At 37.9% G+C, this 22151-nt stretch overlaps 1 protein-coding gene across 2 annotated transcripts in view; it reads left to right on the top strand.

Moving 5' to 3' along the window:
- The window catches only part of FGD4 (FYVE, RhoGEF and PH domain containing 4), a 59466-nt gene that overhangs the window by 27588 nt on the left and 9727 nt on the right, over window positions 1-22151 (top strand). For both annotated transcript variants that reach the window (XM_014937359.1, XM_014937360.1), the window contains 10 exons: window positions 6186-6275; window positions 8357-8502; window positions 13045-13201; window positions 14347-14485; window positions 15119-15177; window positions 15782-15928; window positions 17447-17619; window positions 20441-20471; window positions 20645-20740; window positions 21153-21278. In XM_014937359.1, coding sequence (XP_014792845.1) covers window positions 6186-6275; window positions 8357-8502; window positions 13045-13201; window positions 14347-14485; window positions 15119-15177; window positions 15782-15928; window positions 17447-17619; window positions 20441-20471; window positions 20645-20740; window positions 21153-21278 — 1164 coding nt within the window. The remainder of the gene's footprint in view (window positions 1-6185; window positions 6276-8356; window positions 8503-13044; window positions 13202-14346; window positions 14486-15118; window positions 15178-15781; window positions 15929-17446; window positions 17620-20440; window positions 20472-20644; window positions 20741-21152; window positions 21279-22151) is intronic.

Here is a 22151-nt window from a genome sequence, read left to right on the forward strand (position 1 = left end):
ACCAGCTCACTTGCGATAAAAGGACATCCCCTGTAGTCTAGTGAGATTAAGAACCGTGTCTACCACAGACTGATCTAAGGGCCACGCTTTACAAAATCAAACACTGCTTTAGTTTGGGTTGGTGCAACCTATAGATGGAAATCAGCCCTGAGGAGGTTATGTAGCTGCTGCTATGCTGTCTGGAATAGAGGGGAGGGTGATGAGGAAGAGGAGAGGTCTGGTAGAGCTTTAAGCTGTTTCTGTGTTCAAGCAGGCATTGGGAAGAAGCAGGAGCATTTAGACAGACTGTGATTTTGCTAAGCACCTACTTAGTAAAGAATCTGAAAGCTGGGATGCAGCCCAGTTGAAGTTGCGCTGCACTGACTAACAGCGCTCTTCTGCCCTTTTTAATTAAGCAAGTGTAGGTACGTTTGAGTAAAAGCAATAGGAGCAGATGCATGTGAGTCATAGATGAACTTTAAGTTATGCATCTGATATATGTATATTTTGATACTGATGCAAAATATCTTCTTTGTCTCCTGTGCACCATATTCCTAATTCAGGGAAGAGAAGAAAGTGGTGCTTTTGCATTGTAAATTCCTAAACATACAGCAGAAATGAACTAAGTCCACCACTGGAAAGGACAAATTAAATTGGGGAATGGTGCAAAACCAGAGGAAAAGATTGCTGTAGATATGACTAGTCAGATTCTTGTAGAATCTAGAAAAGTTTAGACAAAACTTATTAAATTTTGCGGTGTCTGAACCATTTTGCCAAAATGACCAGAGTATAGTTTATTTCTCTTCTTTACTGTATTAGTTTGAAAGTCACAAACTACAAATACCACAAGCAAAAAAGACAATTTGAAGTGAAAAGTTTTCTGCCTTGCAGCAGGATCACCTTCTGTCATAAAATTTGGTTTGCCTAAAACGCGGAGGCTGAATAGTACAAGAACATTCCAATCCATTAACTTCCTGAATAACATCTTGTGAGAAATCTGCTGTGAGAGCTCACTGAAGACAAGACAAATGCTTCGGTATTTGTTGTGAGACTGGTAGGAAATAGGGATGTAGACTGCACGCGTGCCACAGATGGAGAGGAATCCATTGCACATCTTTAATAACTTGATGTCTTCAGTGGCCATGCTGGGGACTCTTGTTTCAGGTGCAAAACCTGGTGGAGATCATACATTTCTAAATATAAGGTGAAGTTTTTTTTAAATAGGTTGAAACTTCCTTGTGAAATTAAATTTCTGCCAACAAATGTTTACTGTTGCAACCTTGAGAAAGAGAGGGTCTACCAGCTGCTTCTTGGTTCTACAATTTTGTTCATCTTTAGCAACAGTAAATTGTGAACAAAGCTGTATATCTTCAGAATCCAGCGCATAAAACCACCTCTTTGGGGATACCAGGATCTTTACTGCTTTTCTTGGTTGCTCTGTAAGAAACTTGCATGTTGTTTACGCAACAGACTATTGCATAGAGTTGGTATGCCAGAAGGTGATAGTAACATTCAGGATTTTCATTGCATGTCTTGCAAAATTTAGTGCGTTCCTTGATTTCAGAAACTGAGGACTCAAGAGATTAAAGGAAATCTTAAATTCTCCTGGAAATTTACATTTATATTCCCAATACTTAGGGAAGAACATTTTGGATCATGAAGCAGCTATGACATGAATGGTTTTAGAAAGGAAAACCTTCCTTTTTTACTTTAGACCAAACTCAGCGTTACAAACAAGCATAACATATATTGAATGGTATTCTACATCTCTTATCCTGTTTGTGTTGCTTCATTTACAGCAAAGCCCTTGGGGCATATGCTACACCTAAATAGAGGTGAATTATACACAGCATCACAGTCATGTTGGTAGATATAATTTTCTTGATGGGAGATGGCTCCTGTTTGGTTTGGGTAATGAGTAATGGCTATACTGGAATTTAGCGTAATGCAAAGTCTGCTTTGAATTAGTGCAATTTTTGCAAGTTTAGGACAATGGAAAACAATGTTAGGAAATATGAACACAGATATGCAAATATTTCATATCCTCAGCAGCATTTTTCATACATCATCTTAACTTCAGAGTTCAAGAACAGTTTAGGTAAAAATTACTTGCCTAATTTCTTAAGCATCCATAGTACTGTACTGATTCTAAGGATGTATAATTTTGTACTAAAGAATATATAACTAAGCCCAGATGAAATATTTACTGCAGGCATCCTACATAGAGATAGAAGTTTGCAGTCCTGCCTGATTAACTTTGGCAAATGCTTGGATAGAATGGAAAATATGGTCTGGTCGAGATTATTAATTTTTAAGTACCTCGGCTAAGAAATGATTCAACCAAAAAAAAAACCTGTTTTGGGTCAGTAGAGATAACGGTAACAGCTGACCTAAGCACTTTGGTATTTTGTCTTTTCTAAGTAATAAATTTGTTTCCTTTTTATATACCTGTGTTTAGCATATGAACTACTTCGTGGAAAGAAATAAAAATTATAATATCTGGAATAGTTAAGCAGGTTGTCAAATTTTATATACTTATAGCTTAAAAATATGTAACTAAAAATTGTCTAAAATTGGAGTTTTCAAAGGTTACTTTGTGCAAGGCAAGCAGAATTGAGAATTCAGTTCAGCTGCAATTGTAGAAGGAATAGTAATGTTTTATTCAACTTTCACCTTTTATTTGGAAAAGAGTAGAGGTTCATTCTTTTAACTTGCTTAAGTGCTTAAAAGAGCTGCCTAAACATCGTTAACAAGGTTGCCTTTTGCTTTGAAGTAGACATCAGGAACATAATGTTACCACATACTTCTAATATTTTCATCATCAATGGAAATCCAGCACCTCTAATGGGAACATTCTATATCTGTCACATTGACCGTTCCTTATTGTTTTTATATGCTGAATTGCTATGTGTTACAAATTGTCACAGAAGTTTGAAAAGTTCCCTGAAATCACTGAGAAGTTGTGCTTGAAGCAATGGACTATGTGTCCAGGTATACCTTATAGTAATTTTTTGTTAACGACAAGGAACCAGTATAAATACTTATGTACTAAAAGCATAAAGGAATCATAGGAGGAAATATAAAACTTTTCCAGAAAAAAAAAAATCTATCCATATGTTTCATTTCTATTATCTTGCTATCCCACTTGAGAAGAGAGATGTGTGTGGGGCTGGTCTTTTCTTGGTGGTGCCCAGTGACAGGACAAGAGGAAATGGGCACAAACTTGAGTGTAAGAAGTTCCACCTAAACATGAGGAGGAACTTCTTTACTTTGAGGGTGGCAGAGCACTGGAACAGGCTGCCCAGAAAGGTGGTGGAATCTCCTTCTCTGGAGGCATTCCAAACCCTCCTAGACAAGTTCCTGCGCAACCTGCTCTAGGTAGACTCGCTGTGGCAAGGGGTTTGGACTAGATGATCTCCAGAGGTCCCTTCCAACCCCATATCATTCTGTGATTCTATGATTCTATTTATGGTTATATCCCGTGAAAATAAAGCTTAACTTGTAATTTAAGATAATTAAAATTCCCTTTTGCTGTTAATGGTTAGATTTGATACAGTAGTTCTTTACAGATTTGATACCATTAGTTCATCAGGGAAGCATTGCAGTTCTCAGAAGTTAGTATTTAACTTCATCCGTGGTTTTCCATGTTTTTTTAAGGTGTTTTCTTCTAACAATTTTCCTCCATTATCTCTATGAGGTTTTTGAAGGCTGTTTTGTTGAACAGCTATAATAACGAATGGCACCGTGTCATTCTTACTGTCACAAAACATTATTCAGGATTTACTTCTGAATTACATTGTAAGAGTTGCTTCCTGCTACTCGGAATAGCCAAACTCCAGCCCCCAGAATATGGCAGATGCAGCACCTGCTTCCTGCAGTGTTGGGTCTTTCCACCAAATGTGCCTTGCCGTGTAGCATGGTGCTGCCGAGACCCATGTGTCCACCCCTGTATCTGGTCCCAGTTCACCTCACATGCTCAGGACAAGTGGCTTCTACTTCCCTCAAGAAAAGCTCCTCAAGAGATGGATGCCACGACTAGCAAAATAGCTTGTGACCTGTTGTTTCCAACAGGAGGGCAGCTGGAGTGACCTTGTGGAAACTAGGTGCTTTTCTGGGGGTGGGATACGAGATAAGACACTGAAATGGGAGAATGAGTAGTGGTGAGGATGGAGTGAGAAGTAGAAAACATAGCTGGGAGTTCACGTAATGTGTGGGGAAATACTGAGATGGTGAGATGTGAAACTGAGGACTTCCCTAAAAGAAAAAAAAAACAAACAGGAATACAGTTTGGTGTTACTCTTGCACTGATCTAACCCTGTAGGTGGGTGTTATGCTGGAACAGGAACGTGCCACTGTGATTAAAAGAGAACTGATCTGTGGTGTGTATTTTTCCCCATGTAGAAGATTCCCAAATCAGGTCACTTCCTCAGCGTAGAAAGGAGAGTGAGGTTCAAGAATTAGGCAGATGTGTAAAGTTGGTACTGAGAGGATGGGAAAGCTGGGGTCAGAGTGCAGTGAGAGTAAGAGGGGTTTGTCCTGACCCAGGAGTGAGGATTAAATGCTTTTTCTGAATTGCTCCTTTTGTGTGATATTTTCCAGTCTGCTGTGCGTGATTTTCCCTCTCTTAATAAGTTCAAATAATCTTCTGAAAACTGCGCATTTCTTCTATAGCAGAGCTTCAGGGAGAAAGTGGGGCTCGGGGAGGAGGGGGGCAGAAAAAAATGAAATAAAATTGATGATGAACGAGTAGCCTCCATGGTTTTGTACCTCATAGTCCACATGTGAGATTCCTTGTAAATGGCTGCACTGAACGGCGTGCTGCAGCAGTAATAGCTAATCCTCCAGCTCCCTGCAATGTCTCTTGACAGCACTTAAAATGCTGTTCTGTAGGTTACTGTGGTTGCTATGCTGATTTAAACGGGTTTAATGAACAGCTTTGAAGTAACTATTGAAAGCCTGTATTTAGAGAGGAGGCTTGCCGTGTAGCAGTGTGACTGTTAACACTGCAGATTAGAAATGAAACTTGGTCAGATTTGGAACACTTATTGAATATTGAAAAGGGGAAAAAAGAGCCACTGAAATCCTTTAAATGAAAAGATGGAACTTTAGTATTCAGCAATCTGCAAACCATCTTTATAAATGTACTTGCAAGTATTTATCCTGCTGTTGTGGAAAGCAGTGTGTGGTTTGAAATCAGCAATAACTCTTTCAAGCTCTCCTCCTTTATTTTTTTTTTTTTTTATGAATGCTTTCTACCATTTGTCTAGAAAATTACCACTTGCCCATAAGCGCTGTGATAAGACTGGCATTTCCTTAGGAAAGACTTGCATATTGTAAGATGTGAACACTTTTCAGCGCTAACACTAAATCTGGAAGAAAAATCTTGTAATGGAAGTGTCATTTTGTTGAATCTGACACGTAGGAGCATGAGGCATTTCTCTAATGTTTTAATATTTCAGAAGGCTGTGCTTTCATTGTTTGTTTTGAAGTAACTTCTCATAGCAACTCATAATTTTATATTCTAATGTGTTTAGTTTAATATTGACATTTGAATCAATGCTTTAAGTTTCCGTTCAGCAGAAGAATCAAAAATGTATTTTGTGGAATGAAAAACTTTAAAGCGAAGACTTCCCTTAAGATGCAAAAGTGACTTCTACAAAGGAGTACTCTAATTGCAGTCAGCAGTTAATCAGTGATGAGTGTATTGATGAACATAAAACGCTTTGTACGGTACTTTTCAATAATTCTGTCGTGCAAAGAACAGGCAGTTCAAACAACTTTCGAAACGGGGGTGGGGGCGAACACCAACTAATCCCATCTGTTCCCTCTTACTCTGCAAATCAGTTCTTCCAGCTCCGAAAGGTCAGTTGTACTCGATTACCAGGATGTGAGCTGATCTGTTAAGTAGGGAGTTGGTGCTCTGGCAAGGATCCCTGTACAAACTGAGAAATACTAAATGTTTTAGGCTTTGAGTTTTATGCAGCAGTTTGATCTTTATCCTCCTCTGACTTCTGTATTTGTTGATTAAACAGATGGAAAGTTTATATTTTTCAAAGTGGTGTGTTTGTTACTAAATGCAAAGCTTAGATTTCAGTTGCTTTTTTGGACTGTAAGGTAATCAAATGTCTCTTCAACTTTTTTTTTTTTTTTTAGTATTAAATTATATTTCCTCCAGTATCCTAAGAGCTCTTCTTATTTTCCTCCAGGAGACAGATGAAGAGAAACGTCACAAAATTGCCAATGAACTTCTGCAAACAGAAAAAGCCTACGTTAGCCGACTTGACCTCCTAGACGGGGTACATTTTTCTTGAATTTGCTTTTATTGTCTTGCCTTGAATTCACTTGAACGGCTATGCATTAAGTGTGTATATAAAATACATAAGAGGTGGTATGTTTTTCACGTTTTGCTGACTTTGCCACTCAATATTTGCCCTTGCCACATAATTTTGCCTATGTTTCTATTTTAAGAACACTACATTTTTTTAAAGTATTAGAATTTTGTGGATATTAATGTAATAGGTTCTCAGTGTGTAGGTGTCACCATAAGCAGTAGTAGTATGAACCTCAGCGTGGTAGGCCTTCCAACAAAGGGGATGGATAACATTATGCTCACTCATTTCTTGGCTTCTGGTGACACGGCCAAGGAGAGTATCGTTTTAGAATACTGAAATCACCTGCCCACTAGAAAATTAGTAAATCTTTAAATTTTGAGTGACCTGAACAGAATTTTTCTTTAGTGCTAACGAATTGTGCCATTATATGCCCATTATATATGCCAAACTATGCAACATGCCCATTCTAAACTGTTATGCCCTATTTTCCCACTATAGGTTTGGACTGAGACCTATTTAAGTGAACAGAAATTAGTCTTTCTGCAAGGAAAGGGTTGAATTCTGTGGAATCAAACTGATATTTCTTAAATGTTGAAGTCTATAGTTCTTGAGTATTTTCTTTTTTAAACCTCGTTCACTTTCTCACATAAGACCTATACCCATTTTACCTGGATACCTATAGCTATGCATTGCCTTACTCCATATTTAAGTTTCTCAGGTCTATGCACAAATATAGTGAAAACTGTTGATTAAAAGTAAAAATTCTGAACCGATACACTAATTGTTCAGGCTGCTTGGAGATCTAAGTAATTGTCCTCATGAAAGTGGATTTATGTAGCAAACCCAGATTGGGATGGAGATACAATATATTTTAAAAGACAAAGTATTGAAGGAAAAAAAAAGAGCTTTGATGTAGAGAAGTTTAAAAATAAAGAAGGAAAATGTTTACTTCATAGGTCTTTCTGATGGGTAATGTACAATTATTTTCCTTGATGCAATCATAAACGCATTACTCCTATGCCTGTTTTCCAAATATTAACTGGACAGAGTTCTGAAAAATGAGTTTCAAGCACAGCTGCTCAACTGCTGCTAATGAGAGGAAAGCAGGAGACTGGGAAGGGACTTCCATGTTTCTAAGATTGCTTAAAAAGTTATGTAACCTTTATAGTCATCAAAGTAACCTGTCAAAATTAACTAACTGTCCTCTTGACATGAAGCAAAGTGAACATGTTTTATGGTATATATGAAAGAGTATGGCTTTTTTCCTTTTAAGACACTTTAGCTGTCTCAGTTGAGATTATCAAAGTTTCTGTCTTCGGACTCTTTTCTTCTTTCCCAAGCCCTTACCCAAACTTCTGAAGCCCTTTCTAGAGAAATGCAGTCTGTTCAAGCATGGGAGGAGGAGGTAGAGGGACCATAGCTCCCTATAAGTGCTGTTTTATGTGACATGACCATGTCTCTAAGAATTTTGTGGTTGCATCTAGTCAGGAAGAGCCTACTGATAGGGAAAGAGTATATATTTTTAAAGAGATTATAGTCCAATTAGAAGTTGGGCCCCTTTTGTGCTTTAAATGGTATGTGGTGACCACTCATAGTCTGCCAGCTACTTTGATTTCAAAAGGAGAAGGGGATACAGCATACAAGGAGAGTGGTTGGGCCTAACGGTGATCAGACGTCATGCTAATTAAAAAGAAAGCAAGAGTGGAAAATACGACAGGAAGACTGGGAAAGCTGAGATGATCTAGCTGTTAAAACAGACAGGATGCCTGGAGTCGGTCCAAAATGGCACTACTTCAGTTTGGCTTTCCTTGTGTCTGCTGCGCCTGCAGCGTTTTCCTGGCTCACAAGGAAAAAAATGGGGTGCAAGGGGAGGAGAAACTTTTAAGTTCTGGTGAGGGAAAGATAATAAATGAGTTTGTCCTTGCCTGTCCAGATTATTGAAACATTAATCTTGCCCCAGTCGGAGGAGGAGGGGTGGATAGGTCTTCATCCATTGATTAAAGATGGTAGGCTGATAAGTTTGGGGTTCTTTTTCTGTATTGCAGGTATTCTATTCCAGACTCCTTGAGGAAGCCAACAGAGGTTCATTTCCAGCTGAAGTGATTAACAAAATCTTTTCTAATATTTCATCAATAAATGCCTTCCACAGTAAATTCTTACTTCCAGAACTTGAGAAAAGAATGCAAGAATGGTAAGAGGCAATTCACTGGTTAATATACTACTAAAACTGTATCTGTAGAAACTCTGTCACAGGGTTGAGGTAGCGAAGGTACCTTCATAATTAAGTGTTCCAGGCCCAGGAAGTACTGTGGGTAGGAGAACATCTGCTCTTCCACTCTTCATCAGGATCTGACTCAGTAGAGAACTTGCGTCATTTGCTCAAAATAAAGGACATGTATCTCGCTGAAGCCAATGAGATTACTCATGATGAAATGCCTCACTGAATTAGGGGTTAAGACTGAAATTATGTGCTACCTGGTGAATTGATTGCACAGAACACAAAATTGAGAGAACATAATGCATGTTGTGCTACCCTTGTAGCACAGTAACCTTTGTCGTTATTGCTTTCTGTAATAAGAGGAGCTACATTCTTGGTTTTCTGTGCTGTGGTTTTCTGTTTGAAATAAAAGTCCATGTCAGGTATATCTTGGGGCCATTTTTACCCCAGGTTTTCTTGACCTCTGTTTGGAGCAAGCAAGAAGAGTAGTGAAGGTGTAAATACACTTTATCACAATCATGTAAAGATACTGTAGTATCTTTATCCTGCCTTGGTGTATGTGATTCTGGAGTTATTAGAATGTAGCAATGTATTTTCAATCTCTTTTATGTAATTGTCAAAAAAACCCAAACCAAAACTCAAACCATTGCTGCATCCCTGCCTTATTTGGGAAAAGGGATCACCTCATTTAAAAAAAAAATATAATTACAAGTATGGTTTCATCCAATTGTTTCACCTCAGTACCTGTTTGGCTTCTGTATTCCATATTATCTAGGGTTTATTATGAGGAACTCAAGTGTTTTTCCATATATCATTTCCGGTTACGCTTTTATGGAACTCCTTAATTGTCAAAAATCACACTAAAAAATAGAGAAATAATGTATTTTTCTGACACACATGAAAATCTCAGATCACACCGTGGTGCTTTAGACAAGAGCTATGTATCTCCTGACCCTGTAAGATAATTCCCCTTTAAAATGATGATTCTTTAAAATAGAATAGTTACCATACACAAACACATGGTAGCCCTGTATAATTTGTCTATAATGCAAGAAAGTAAGTAAAATGTTAGCACTGGAAAATACAGGAAAGCTTATACCTCCTACTTATGTTCCTTGCAGAATGACCATGTAAGGTAAACCCACCCTTTTCTTCTAAGTAATTGAAATAAATCTGATAGGCAATACCAATGCCTGGATTAAAATACAGTGCATATTCATGAGAAGTGGAGTTTAATTTACTGTAATGATGTTTAAAGAGCAGCTTATACTACATCATATCAGTGCTGTATATATTTGAAATGAAATTTGTCACATACTCTTAAAACTTTGCTCTAGACACTTCATAGAGCACAGAAGATAGGTTGCACTACCTTACATATTTGCAAAATGCTATATCACTAATATTGTGCGTATAATTACATGGCTTCAAAGGTTGAAAAGTGCTTTTGCATGTGAGCTTTGACTATTGGTGCAAAACTAATAAATTACATTGCAAGGATATTATTTTCCCCACGTTGCTTGGAAACAACCTCTTTGTTGTACCTCAGACAGTCTGTTTAAATGTCCTTAAAACATTATGTTTTGGGGAGGCGTTAGAAGAAAGGGTGCAGTTCAATTTCTGATCATTGCTGAAAGAAAAATCCAGGGTAATTTTCTCTCCCCATCACCAGACTCTGAAACAATAGTTTCTGCCAGATAGTTCATTTTCCTCAGCAGTACCCTTAATTGGACATAGAAATTAAATAAGTTCTGTTGGTAGGTTTATGCACTTCTATTATTCTTTATTTTTCAGTAAAAATAGCTGGATAAAAATTTCTGATACTTTCCCTGAGTTGTGGTTTGGTTTGGAAACTTAAGGTAAAAAATACATAGGTTTTGAAACTGGGAAAGCAGATCAGAAGCATTTTCTTCTTTCTCAGGAGAAAGGGCAGTGTGAATCTAAGCTTATGGACTGGAAATGAAATTGTCTGGTAGTTGCATTTTGAATGAGTTGAGCAACAGCTGGGGCTGAGTGTCTCTTTTACAACATATGGCTTGAAAACACTGGAAACACCCTGGTTGCAATATATTTCCCATGAAAAGAGCATAACAGTGATCCCACATCAAATAAAATACCCATCTAACTGTCTTTTGCACCCGAGGATGACCAACAGGAGATACTTGGAGAATTTAAGAATACAGTGTGATAGCACAAGGGGTCGGGGGAGTTGGGGTGGTGGTGTGGGAGGGGAGAGGAGAGAGGGAGGGGATGCTGAAGAAATAAGTTCACTCTTCCAACACAGTGTTTTGGTATATGTGGCAATTAGAGCTGACCTACTCATATGATTTGTTTTGCTTTGAAATGCAACTTTCAGTTTTGTTGGATGCCTGGTAGCCTGGGTATTGGAAGGGAAAGCAGTTGTTCTGTAGTCACGTTTACTGTGCTGTGATTTTACAGACCTTTCCTTAGCTTTCTTGCAGCCATGACAGTTTTAAATGAGGTGCTGCCAATCGTGGTTAGTATCATTTCATGATTGAGTTTTTAGAATGTAAATGTGTAATACCATCGTGGTCTGGTAACACAGAAACAGGAGGTGTTTCTGTACCTACTTTACAACGTGAAGCCCTGTTTCTCGACCCATATAATGCTGCTATCTCTGTTGTCTGGCAATAGTGCAATGCTGATGTGGGTCCATGGTAGTAGTTCTTTTTCTGATCTGTGTATGCAAGAGCACACTAACTATCCCAGATCAGACAGCATTTAGTAGAATTCAGTATTTTGGCTCCTGGTGCATAGTGTTTGACTATGAGATGAGCTAGTTGTCATACTTTAAGTCCATCAAAGGAAGATGATTCTCTCAGAAGGTTCTGTTTTCTCTGATTTCTTCTTCCAGAACTTTGTGTGATGTGTACCTTGTCTTTCTTACCTGAAATGATGATGAATTTGTGTTTTTACAGTCTCAGAGTCCTTGGGCATATAGGGGCCTTGCATGAAACGTCGTTATGAAATTTTTGAATCTGCAGAGAGTGAAATTGCAGCGCTCTGTGTAAATGAGTTGCTCTAGCTATCCAAGGAGCAGGCATAGCAAACTATTCCTACTTTTCAGTTTATAAGAGTTTTAATATCTTCTTTTCATGTCTGTCTAGTAGAGTTGTAAAGCAGTTAATTAAAAGTATTGGATTTTTTTGGTACCAATTTCTTTAGATATAAAGGATTGCCACAGTCTCTTCTGCCTTAAGTTCTTTTTAATTGCAAAAATTTATAATTACTTATCCGTTAAATTTATCAGGAAGCTTTAATGTCTGTGGGGTGTTTTTTTCATGTGACCTTTAGTATTCACATTTTCTTCTGTTCTGTTGGAATCAGCATGATGTGTATTTTATTTTCAGTTAAATAATACGCTGCATTGCAATAAAATGACAACCCAGGGAAACGGCATTCAGTGAATCAAAGGAGAGGGGTTTTGTTTTAAAATTCCTAGCTTGCTTCTGAAAGTGTATGTGTCTGCTTGCGTGTAGAGTGCTCGAAAAAATAGGTGCAGCTAATTAAAGGTGGAGAGCCTCGGTGATTTCAAAGACCCGCTTCCCACTCTATCTTGTCCCCTTCTGTGGTTGCCAGCCCCAGCAGCAGCTCAGAGCTCTGCCAGGTCTCACACAGGTATCCTCTGCCCCCCAGAGGCAGCTGGAGCTGGACCAGCCTTTGCCAGTCCTGGCAATATTCACTATTCAAATAGCTTTTTCCCTTCTGCACAGCTTGTTCTCTTGGAGAGGTGGTGTGCTGGAGTAATTGCAGTAGATTGCTTCGCTTTAGACCGTTACCACAGCATTGATTTCAGACTTTCAAAAATCCAGAGATGCTGAGTTTCTGTCTTTGAAAATGAAATGTGAAACATGTTTTCTATTGTTCCTGGAGATGCATGTGTGCCGCTCTGCTTTCTTTGTGTACTTTGAGAGTGCAGCTTCTCTCTGCCTCTCCACCACCTTCTTCACTATTCTGTTTTATTTGAAGATGCAATCAGTAATTGGGAAAGATGTGGGAAAGTTCTCACAAAAGACTGGAATCCAAGGGATTCTCTCTACTTCATAGCTTTTCTTAGATAAATAATGATTTTTAAAAGTTGTAAGTACATGTAATTATATATGGCACAGAAGGGAATCTGTACAGTGTGGATTTAGTCCTCAAACAAACGCACAGGTTAGATATTTGGAGGATAAAATATGGTCGGAGAAGATAATGTTTTAAGGAATAAAATACATTTGTCCATGCTTTGTAAACAAAAACTTCCAAGTTTTCCATTATAGGTGGCTTTTCTTTCTTTAGTGCTCTACATGGCTTATAATGCTTATTCATCATGACAGGATAAAACACTCTTTCTATGGTAATTCTGGTCAGTTTTGATGGTTATGTTGAAACTCTATGTGAGGCGATCCCAAACAGAAGGATTCTCTATAAAAAGCTTGAAGCTGTTTTGTAACCTTGTGTGACTTTTTTTCTTTCCTGTTTGCTCTGAGACTCCGCCCTCTTACTTTGCAGGACTACCACCCCCAGAATTGGAGATATTCTGCAAAAGTTAGCTCCTTTCCTCAAGATGTACGGAGAGTACGTGAAGAATTTTGATAATGCCATGGAATTGGTGAAAACGTGGACTGAACGGTCACCTCAATTCAAATTCATTATTCAAGATATTCAGGTAATGGGGAGAATAAGGTAGATCTGTGGGTGATACAAGCATATATAAAAATGTATCGGCTTGTGTGTGAAAAAGGGATTAAGAAAATTAAATATCAAATCCCTTAGAATTAAGGGTGGTTGTTTTTGTCCACACTGCGTTCTGTTTCTCCTCCTTCTCCCTTCATATGTGCACAAATATCCACACAAATCAAGACTTTCATCTGCAAAATAGAGGACCAAAGTAGAAAGGTTGAAACCTGAAGAGGCTAAAAATATATTACATTTTGTTCTGGATGCCAAATGTAAATACTGTTTTAGGATTAAGTGACCTGTCAGTGCAACTATAGATCCTTGCACTGAATCGGTAAGTATTTTGTTAGTTACCAGCAGTGCTGTTGGGCAGAGCACTATGCTTCAGAAGTAAGTATGTAATGCTAAATGCTGAACTAGAAAAGGTAAGGAAAGCTTCACAGTTAAGCAACGCATTAGTCCTTTCAAAAGCACATTTTATACCTTCTAGTGCTCCCTGTAGGTTTCTGTGTGAATTGGCAGATGTGTCTTCCTACCGCAGGCTGAGCAGCTAGAAATAGGATAAGGCATTTCTACTTAAATCTTCCTGCTCTATAGGGTCTTGTGTTTCTAAGCCAAGGAAGACAACTTATTTTTTGTACTTCAATGTAATCTTTTAATTGCATCTAAGATTATGGAGGTGAATACACATCTTAAAACACTGCTGAGGAGCTTTACATTATAAATGAAACTCAAAGAAAGCATTCCCTCCTCAGACAGGTAAAATATGCCTTTGTAGCCCACTTAAGTGACTTTTTCTAATATGTGGTCATGAACTGTTCTTCTTAATTCAGTAGTAATTCTCTTGTCCAAGTTATTACAAACCTAATTTAAAATGCACTGGAGTTTGGGAGATTTTTTGGTAGGATTTCTGTTTATGAATTGGATACTGAGTACTTAGGAAAGTTTTTACAATTATTTTGAATTAAGAATTTAAAATTATTTGGTTTGGTAAAGTAGTTCTGCTTTCTTTCAGAAGGTCTATCATGCACGTTTCAAAATACATTATTTATGTTTCATCAGTCATAACTTTTATTTTACTATATCGTAATAGCATTTTGCCTGGTACATTGAAATATGTTTATAATTTTTTAGAAGGAAAAAGTGTGTGGAAATTTGACATTGCAACATCACATGCTTGAACCAGTACAACGCATTCCACGCTACGAGATGCTTCTAAAGGACTACCTAAGGAAATTGCCTCAGGATTCCTTAGACTGGAAAGATGCTGAAAGTAAATATCTTCTAGTAATTGAAATAGCTTAAATAAGATAGCTGTAAGAGGATACTGTAAATTAAAGCTATTTTCAGGAAAAACAAATTGAAGAAGTCAGTTCCCTCTGAAAAGAATGATAGAATGTCATCAGTGGAGTTGTAGGATTCCTTGGAAAGAAAATCTGTTTGAATAGTAGATGAAGTTAATATAAAAACTGTAAAGCCTTTAGTATTCTGCTTCTGGAGCACATAAATTTTGCTTTAGTTTTGGAATAGCACACAGGTTTTGATTTTTTTTTTGCTTTGTGAATAACCAGGGGTAGTGGTGGTTTTTCTTTGTTTTTGTTTTTGTCAGCATTTTGATTTGCTTTATGCACATTTGGACTGTATGTCTCTTATTTGTAAAAAAACAACAACAAAAAAGTGGAGTTAGACTCATATTTCTAAGCTCCTGTAGGGAAAAAGAACAGCTCATTTTTAAATTTATTCCTCTCTGTATTTACACAAGAACAGTTCAAGATATTTCCATGGATTGTTCAAAAATTACTTGCCAGATAATTTTTTTTAAATACTTCATTTTTTTTCTGTGTAATATATAAATATGTAAAAACACAGCTTTTGGGTTTTACTTTTTTCTTTTTCTTCTGTCTAGAATCCCTGGAAATAATATCCACTGCAGCAAGTCACTCTAATAGTGCAATAAGAAAAATGGTAAATGATCCTCGTTTTCCTATTCATTTTCTAATATATTATATTTGAGTATTTGGTGAAACTAGGAGTGTGAATTGCCAGTCTTCCCTAAAATGGCAAAAATGGATTTCTTGGGTCCAAGTGTACCTAATGTATTTATGCAGCTCCTGGGAATGGTAGGCAAAATTTAGCATTGTCCCTAATTCTCTCAAGTGGGACAGGCTGGGTTCTTCTCCTGGGTCAAATAGCTGATGCCACACTGGACTCTTAACCTTGTTTCCTCTGTTTCTGACAGTGGAAAGATAATGTTTGTTAAGAGTAGTTACCTATTGGGCTGGCATGATAGGTACTTAATGAAGTATGTGAGATACTTTGGACAACAAATAATGCAGGCTGTATGTATAACTGCCTTTTGAAAATTACTGTGGACATAACACTTCTAAAAGTACTTGTTACTGTATCAACTAAGTTAATCAATCTATATGGCTGACCATACATACCAGGTATATCTATGTTTTTCAAAGCTAACATTCTCCAGAATAAAACAAGCTCCCATCATTTCATTTAACCATGCTTAAAGATCTGTGCTTCTGATAAGTTTTATTGCTGTATTTTCACTGTGAAGGAGAATCTAAAGAAATTGTTAGAGATATATGAGATGCTGGGAGAAGAGGAAGACATTGTGAACCCCTCAAATGAACTGATAAAAGAAGGACAAATCCTTAAACTCGCTGCTCGCAATACATCTGCTCAAGAACGGTATCTGTTTCTTGTAAGTATGGTGCCCTGTGTTTGCAGGAGTGGGAGAGAGGAAAATACTCTTCTAGTTGATTTCAGTGCCTTTCTGCTAGTGATATTAGAGTGTAAGAAAACACCAGTTAGAACAGAATAGAATCATAGAAAGGTTAGGGTTGGAAGGGACCTTAAAGATTGAGTTCCAACCCCCCTGTCATGGGGGGACACCTCCCACTAGACCAGGTTGCTCAAAGCCCCATCCACCCTACTCTTGAGCATTTCCAGAGATGGGGCACCAACAACTTCTCTGGGCAATATATGGCTTTAAATAAATGGAATCTATGTCCAGCAGCTCAGTTTCAAGTAACTGGCTGCTGATTATGAACACGGGTCCTAGAGCATGAGAACTTTGATGTCCTCATGAAACTGAAATGCAAAAGCTGAAGAAAAGCTAAAATGCTATAGTCCTGATTGATTGTGTTGGGGTGCCAGTAAATCTCATGGTCCTGTGGGAGGAAATCAAATCCTTATGATTTGTTAATCATGGCAGGTGCATGTGTCCTGTCTTGGAACAAACAAACTACAGCCATGTTCCCTTACAGCTCCCTTGAAAAAAAGCAGCCCATTGCTTCTCTTGCATCAAAAATTTCTAATGCGTTTTTGCTTCTGGGGCTCTGGCATTGCAGCTCTTCTGGTTAATAAAGACCACTAACAGGTTATTGAGGCACAACTCCTGCTAACCTGTGCTTCAAACAAAAGATGAATTAATTGAATGGTAAAACCTCAAATGGGGCCAGACAGCTGATTAAAATGATGTGCACCTCATATGAGAGGTGACAAGTTCAAATGTGCTCTGTCTGTGATACAGACTAGGCAATAGGCTTGACAGGGTTTCTATGAAATAGGATTTAAGTGAGGTGAATTTCTCTTTTTAATAATTAATTTTTAGAAAAATGTGAGAAAATTAAACATTATAGATCTGATTTAATAACTGTGCTTCTAGGCTGGAGCTTTAGACATTTAAACATTATTTAAAGTTCTAATCTTTAATAAAGGAATATATCTTTGTCCTGTTGATGTATTATTTTTTTTCCTGTGATATTGAGGGTTTCAGTGAATAAAAACTCTTAAGAAATGTTCTTCTGTCTTGAAGAAAAGTGTATACACTGAAGAAAAGAGTTCTTATTCTGCAGTTTAGAGTAAGCTTTGCAGAATTGGAGCATAAGAATGGGTTTTTCTAACAAATGGTTTACGGTTCTATAAAATACCCAGTCTGAGTATGGTTGATCATAAATACTATGAAGACTGCTGCACAAACAGAGCAATTATTCTTACATCCACCGAAGCTGTCCTTTAATCTTATTCCTAAACAATTAAGAAAAAGAAATTGTTGTCTTTTGTTAGAGCTTTGGTCTTCTCGTGTATTAACTGAGCAGGAAAGAACCTGCTTTCTGACCCACTGCATCTAGCTTCGTGATGTTTTCCAGCTCTCAGTAGAAACTGGCTCTATCTGTGTTTTTGTTAACGCAAAGCCACCTGTTTCTTTTTTCCCCAGTTTAACAATATGTTGCTCTACTGCGTCCCCAAATTCAGCCTGGTAGGATCAAAGTTCTCAGTTCGAACCAGAGTTGGCATAGACGGTATGAAAATTATAGAAACTCATAATGAAGAATATCCACACACTTTTCAAGTGTCCGGAAAAGAGAGAACACTGGAGTTGCAGGCCAGGTAAGCAGTCTTTTTAAGTAGTTTTTTGATCACTAACTATATACACACAAAAGAGAGGACTAATAGATTTAGCAAAAGACACAGTGGGCTTTATCTTAATATCAGTGTTCTGAGAATGGCCTAGGCTGCCAAAAATCATAAATTGTCAGTCGAATCTCTTGGAGTAGAAGATACATCTACAGTGTAGAGTGCATTGGCTTATTTTGCAGAAATACCTGAGATAGCTGTGAATGAGCTGGCTGGAAAGTTGAAAGCAGCATCCCTAACTGATGCAAAGGCCATCTGTCCAATTTTAAGTGTTTTGGGACACAGTGTGTTAATCTCTGGGTAGTGCTGCTGCCTCTGGTACCTGAGCCACCTTGGTGCAAATGAGTCTGTTCATCCCAGGGCATGTCCACCCAACAAAACTCTCCACCCTGGTGGGTTTATGTCTACAAAATATAGTTTTCTGTGGTGGTAGATAGGCACCTGCTTTCCTCCATTTGTCAGGCCTGTTTCCAGCCTACTTGTTTTCCTCCGCTCCCAGGTATCAACCTCATTTTAGTTTGTGGGTCTTTTTTCCTCCAATTGCACTGTTCTGACTGGCACTTTTTGGCTTTCCTTATTAGTCCATGTATCCTCCTCTTGCTGGGTTACCTTCCCATCACTGCTTTCTCCATTGCCCAGACTAAACCTTCACTGGCTAGACTGCCCCACTTCAAACAAAGGAGGGTGCTCCACCTCTCCTTTTGGACCTGTTCAAAGATCCTATTCTTAGCAGTCAGATTTCATTGCAGAGAGGCAAGGATTAAATAAGCATGAAGATATCCATGGTGGATACAGTTCTGTGTTGACACCATGTCTCTGGGGACAGACCATGGCTTGCTAATAAATGCGTTTGCAACTGACTTTCTTTTATGGAAAAAAAAAAGAAAGCACCATTTAAGCAGTAAATACAGAAAGAAAACAGCACATAGAAATTTACCTACATGATCATTTAATTTGAAATTAAATACGTACTCTGAAAAAATGAGAGGAAAAAGCTTCCCACTAAGATCTGCAAGATTTCATGGGCATGATTTTGACTGTTAGGCACATTGGCTATAAATTGTTGTACAATGTCTTGCTAAGTTTTTGGCAAGTTGTTATGCTATATGCCCATTTCAATAGCAAAGGATGGCATCTTGCTGTATCGTTTATGAAGTATGCTTTAATTGGAAGAAAAATGACAGAAGAAAGTAAGTTTATTTTGTTAAATTTCCCATGTTACCAGTAATTGAAAGTTTATTGCATTAGTTTATATTAGGTGTGAGAAGAACATGCTTTCATGTTTTGTTTTGTTTTGTTTTATAAACATTTTTAGAATGCAGTAAATCTGTACAAAATTGTGAAGGAATAAGTACCAAATGAGATTTTATTCAATTATATTAGAACAATCTTGATTAATGCATGAGTACTGTATGTACTCTATACCTTAATGTTCTTAATTCATGAGATTATATTAACGGTGTTGTAGTGTTTACTTTACCCTTGAGGTTTTCTTTACTAGTAGGCTTGTTTATTCTTCAGAATACTATTTGAGTACATTTTCAATCACTGGTTTTAAACAGCTGGTAGATTATTTCTTTGAGAGATTGCTGGTGTGTTGCAACATTTTAATAGCTCAGCTTTTGTTTTTTAATGTAAGCAGGTAGGGAGAATTATTTTGGCTGTTTACACAGGTTTCTTTTGCCTCGTATGTAGATGATAGGTGGGAAAGGGAAGCACTTTTTTAGGATTCTGCTGGCTTAAATTTTTACTAATATTGTAAAACAGCACACAAGAAGCCATTTTTATTGAGATGCTGTAAAAGCTCTCTTTCACATCCTTCGGAGCAATGCATATAAAAATAATATTCTGCATGGCTGATATTGCGTGTCTACACAAGGGGTTTTTTCCATATCCTTATCCAAGGAGGAGGCCACTTCTGAAGAGCCAGACACACCGTGGTGTTAATTCTCATCTCTCTGATGTAAACTTTGCAGATAAACTGTTTTCATTACTAGCACTAGCCAGTGGTTTTTAATAGAATTATTACTTGTGATATAAGATGCTTTTCCAAAGATTTGAACGTCAAAGTCCTGCTGATTTATTTTAAGGACAAAGCTGTTGTACAAATCAGACTTGAATATGCTTCCTCACTTATCTCTGTCTTGTCTGTATATCTCATCTGTATTTAATTTTAAGTAATCTGTATCTGTTGTAATACATAAAAGGGAAATTTTTTGCTTTTTGGGTTATAATATGAAAACACATTTTTCCTTTTGTTTAATTGGATACTCTTCTTGCCACTGTAGACAAGTTTAAAAAACAGCAACAATAAAAAAGTATTAAGGAAATCACTTTTGTGGGGGAGGAAGGAAGATTTAAGAGATTCACAGGAGACGTGTGTTATGTTAATGTATGTGAACTTAATGCAGTTACGAGAGGAGAGAAATTGACCTACACCTAAACTTTGCATTGTTCTCTTTTCCTCTCTATCCTGTTCTCAAAAAAAAAAACCACCCCAAAACCAACAAACCCCAAAATACCTAACAGTGCAAATACTATAACTACTTTTGAATGCATGTACATTTATCTATTATCTATTTAACTATCTGCTTAGTGGTTGCAAACTTGTGAAATCTGAAGTCATGCCTTTGTTTTCTGTTTTGTTTTTAAGTTGTACAGTTAACAATCAGTATTGTTTAAATTTAAATTGCTGAGAATGACTTCAGAAGCTTGGCTTTTGCAAAAAGTTGGTGATAGTGAGATAACGTTTCCTGAATTAGTTTTGAACTAATTTGTCAAATATTTCTTTTAGTTCTGAACAAGATAAGGAAGAATGGATAAAGGTAAATTCATCTACATTCTTTATTTTCTAAACACTTTTTCACTGAAGCAATCAAAAAAGTAATATTCGTATTTTCTGGCTGTAGCTTCCCTCTGCTAATCAATAACTGGCCAGAATGTAGAGAGTCAATTTTAAATGTAGTATGTTTGAGGAATTTCTCCACTGTTTCCTTAGGCACTTCAGAATACTATAGAAGCTTTCCAGCAGAGGAATGAAACTTTCAGAAACGCTATTGCTAAAGAATATGAAGATACGCCTGTCGAGGTTTCTGTAAGTTGCTGTTATGCCTTTGTAACCTTCTTAGTTCTCGTTTTGTTCTTCAATAACTGGAAAGAGTTTGGCAGAAACTTTGTTTTCAAGCTTATTCTTATAACAGAGAAATTAAAAAATAGTCATCTTGTTGGTAATTGTTTTTCTTCATAATGCCAATTCTTATAAACAAGCCTCTTTTTTTTTTTTCTTGGAATACATAACAGAGTACCCTTTCAGTGATGCATAATGACTTTTGACTGGGTTCTTTGTTATTTCTTGTATAGATTTCAAAATGCATCTTGACCTGTGTTTTGCCATTTCCTTTCCAGAGGAAGAGAATAATTATTTTCTCTATTTAAAGTACCGTGCAACTTTTTATACTGCCTTTTTTTATTCCCCCATCCTCCTCCTGCCCCCCCCATTGCTTCAGAACGCTGAGCTTGGGAAGAGAGCACCGAGGTGGATACGAGACAACGAAGTTACCATGTGCATGAAATGCAAGGAGCCCTTTAATGCACTGACAAGGAGAAGGCACCACTGCCGAGCGTGTGGACACGTAAGTGCAAAAAACTCACTGCTGTAGCTGGAGAGCAGGCTTGGGGATGGGTCTGGGCACCGACTTGACTCCTGGTACCTGCCTGTTACGCTGCAGAGTTTGTTGTTGTGCTTGTGGCTGAAAGGAGAAGCTGTGCACAGTGTACCACAAAGGATCCCCTGTCTGCTTTTAGGCATGGTAAATTTGGAAGTAATTTGGAGCAGTGGAAGATGCGCCTTTGTGTAAAGTGTCACAAGCCCCTGGCCATGCTGTACTGTTACTTCTGCCTGGCCCCCACTCATCTCGCAGAATTGCAGAATCTTCTAGGTTGGAAGGGACCTCAAAGATCATCTTGTCCAACTGTCAACCTAACTGACAAAAATAGACACCCGCACAACAAACAAGAAGCATCACCATCACTAAACCATACCTCCCAGCACTACATCAACCCGTCTTTTGAACACCTCCAGGGATGGTGCCTCAACCACCTCCCTGGGCAGCCCATTCCAATGGCTGATGACCCTTTCACTGAAAAAGTTTTTCCTAATATCCAGCCTGAACCTCCCCTGGCGTAACTTGAGGCCATTTCCTCTCGTCCTGTCGCCTGTGACTTGAGAAAAGAGACCGACCCCCACCTCTCTACACCCTCCTTTCAGGGAGTTTTAGAGAGGGGTAAGGTCTCCCCTCAGCCTCCTCTTCTCCAGGCTGAGAAATCTCAACCATTTCAAGATCATATTAAACTGGCATGATCCAGTGTTATCCCTGGCAGCACTCCTCTTCTCAAGAAGGTCATGAATCCCTGCAGTTTTCTACTGGGTTAGTTTGGAGCTGTTCCCAGCTGGTTTCTGTGTGTAACTGTGTGAACTTGTGTGAGGCATCAGGGAAGGAGAGAAG

The sequence above is a fragment of the Calidris pugnax genome, unplaced genomic scaffold (assembly GCF_001431845.1).
Source record: "Calidris pugnax isolate Ruff unplaced genomic scaffold, ASM143184v1 scaffold1, whole genome shotgun sequence".
In the NCBI taxonomy this organism is placed as follows: Eukaryota; Metazoa; Chordata; class Aves; order Charadriiformes; family Scolopacidae; genus Calidris; species Calidris pugnax.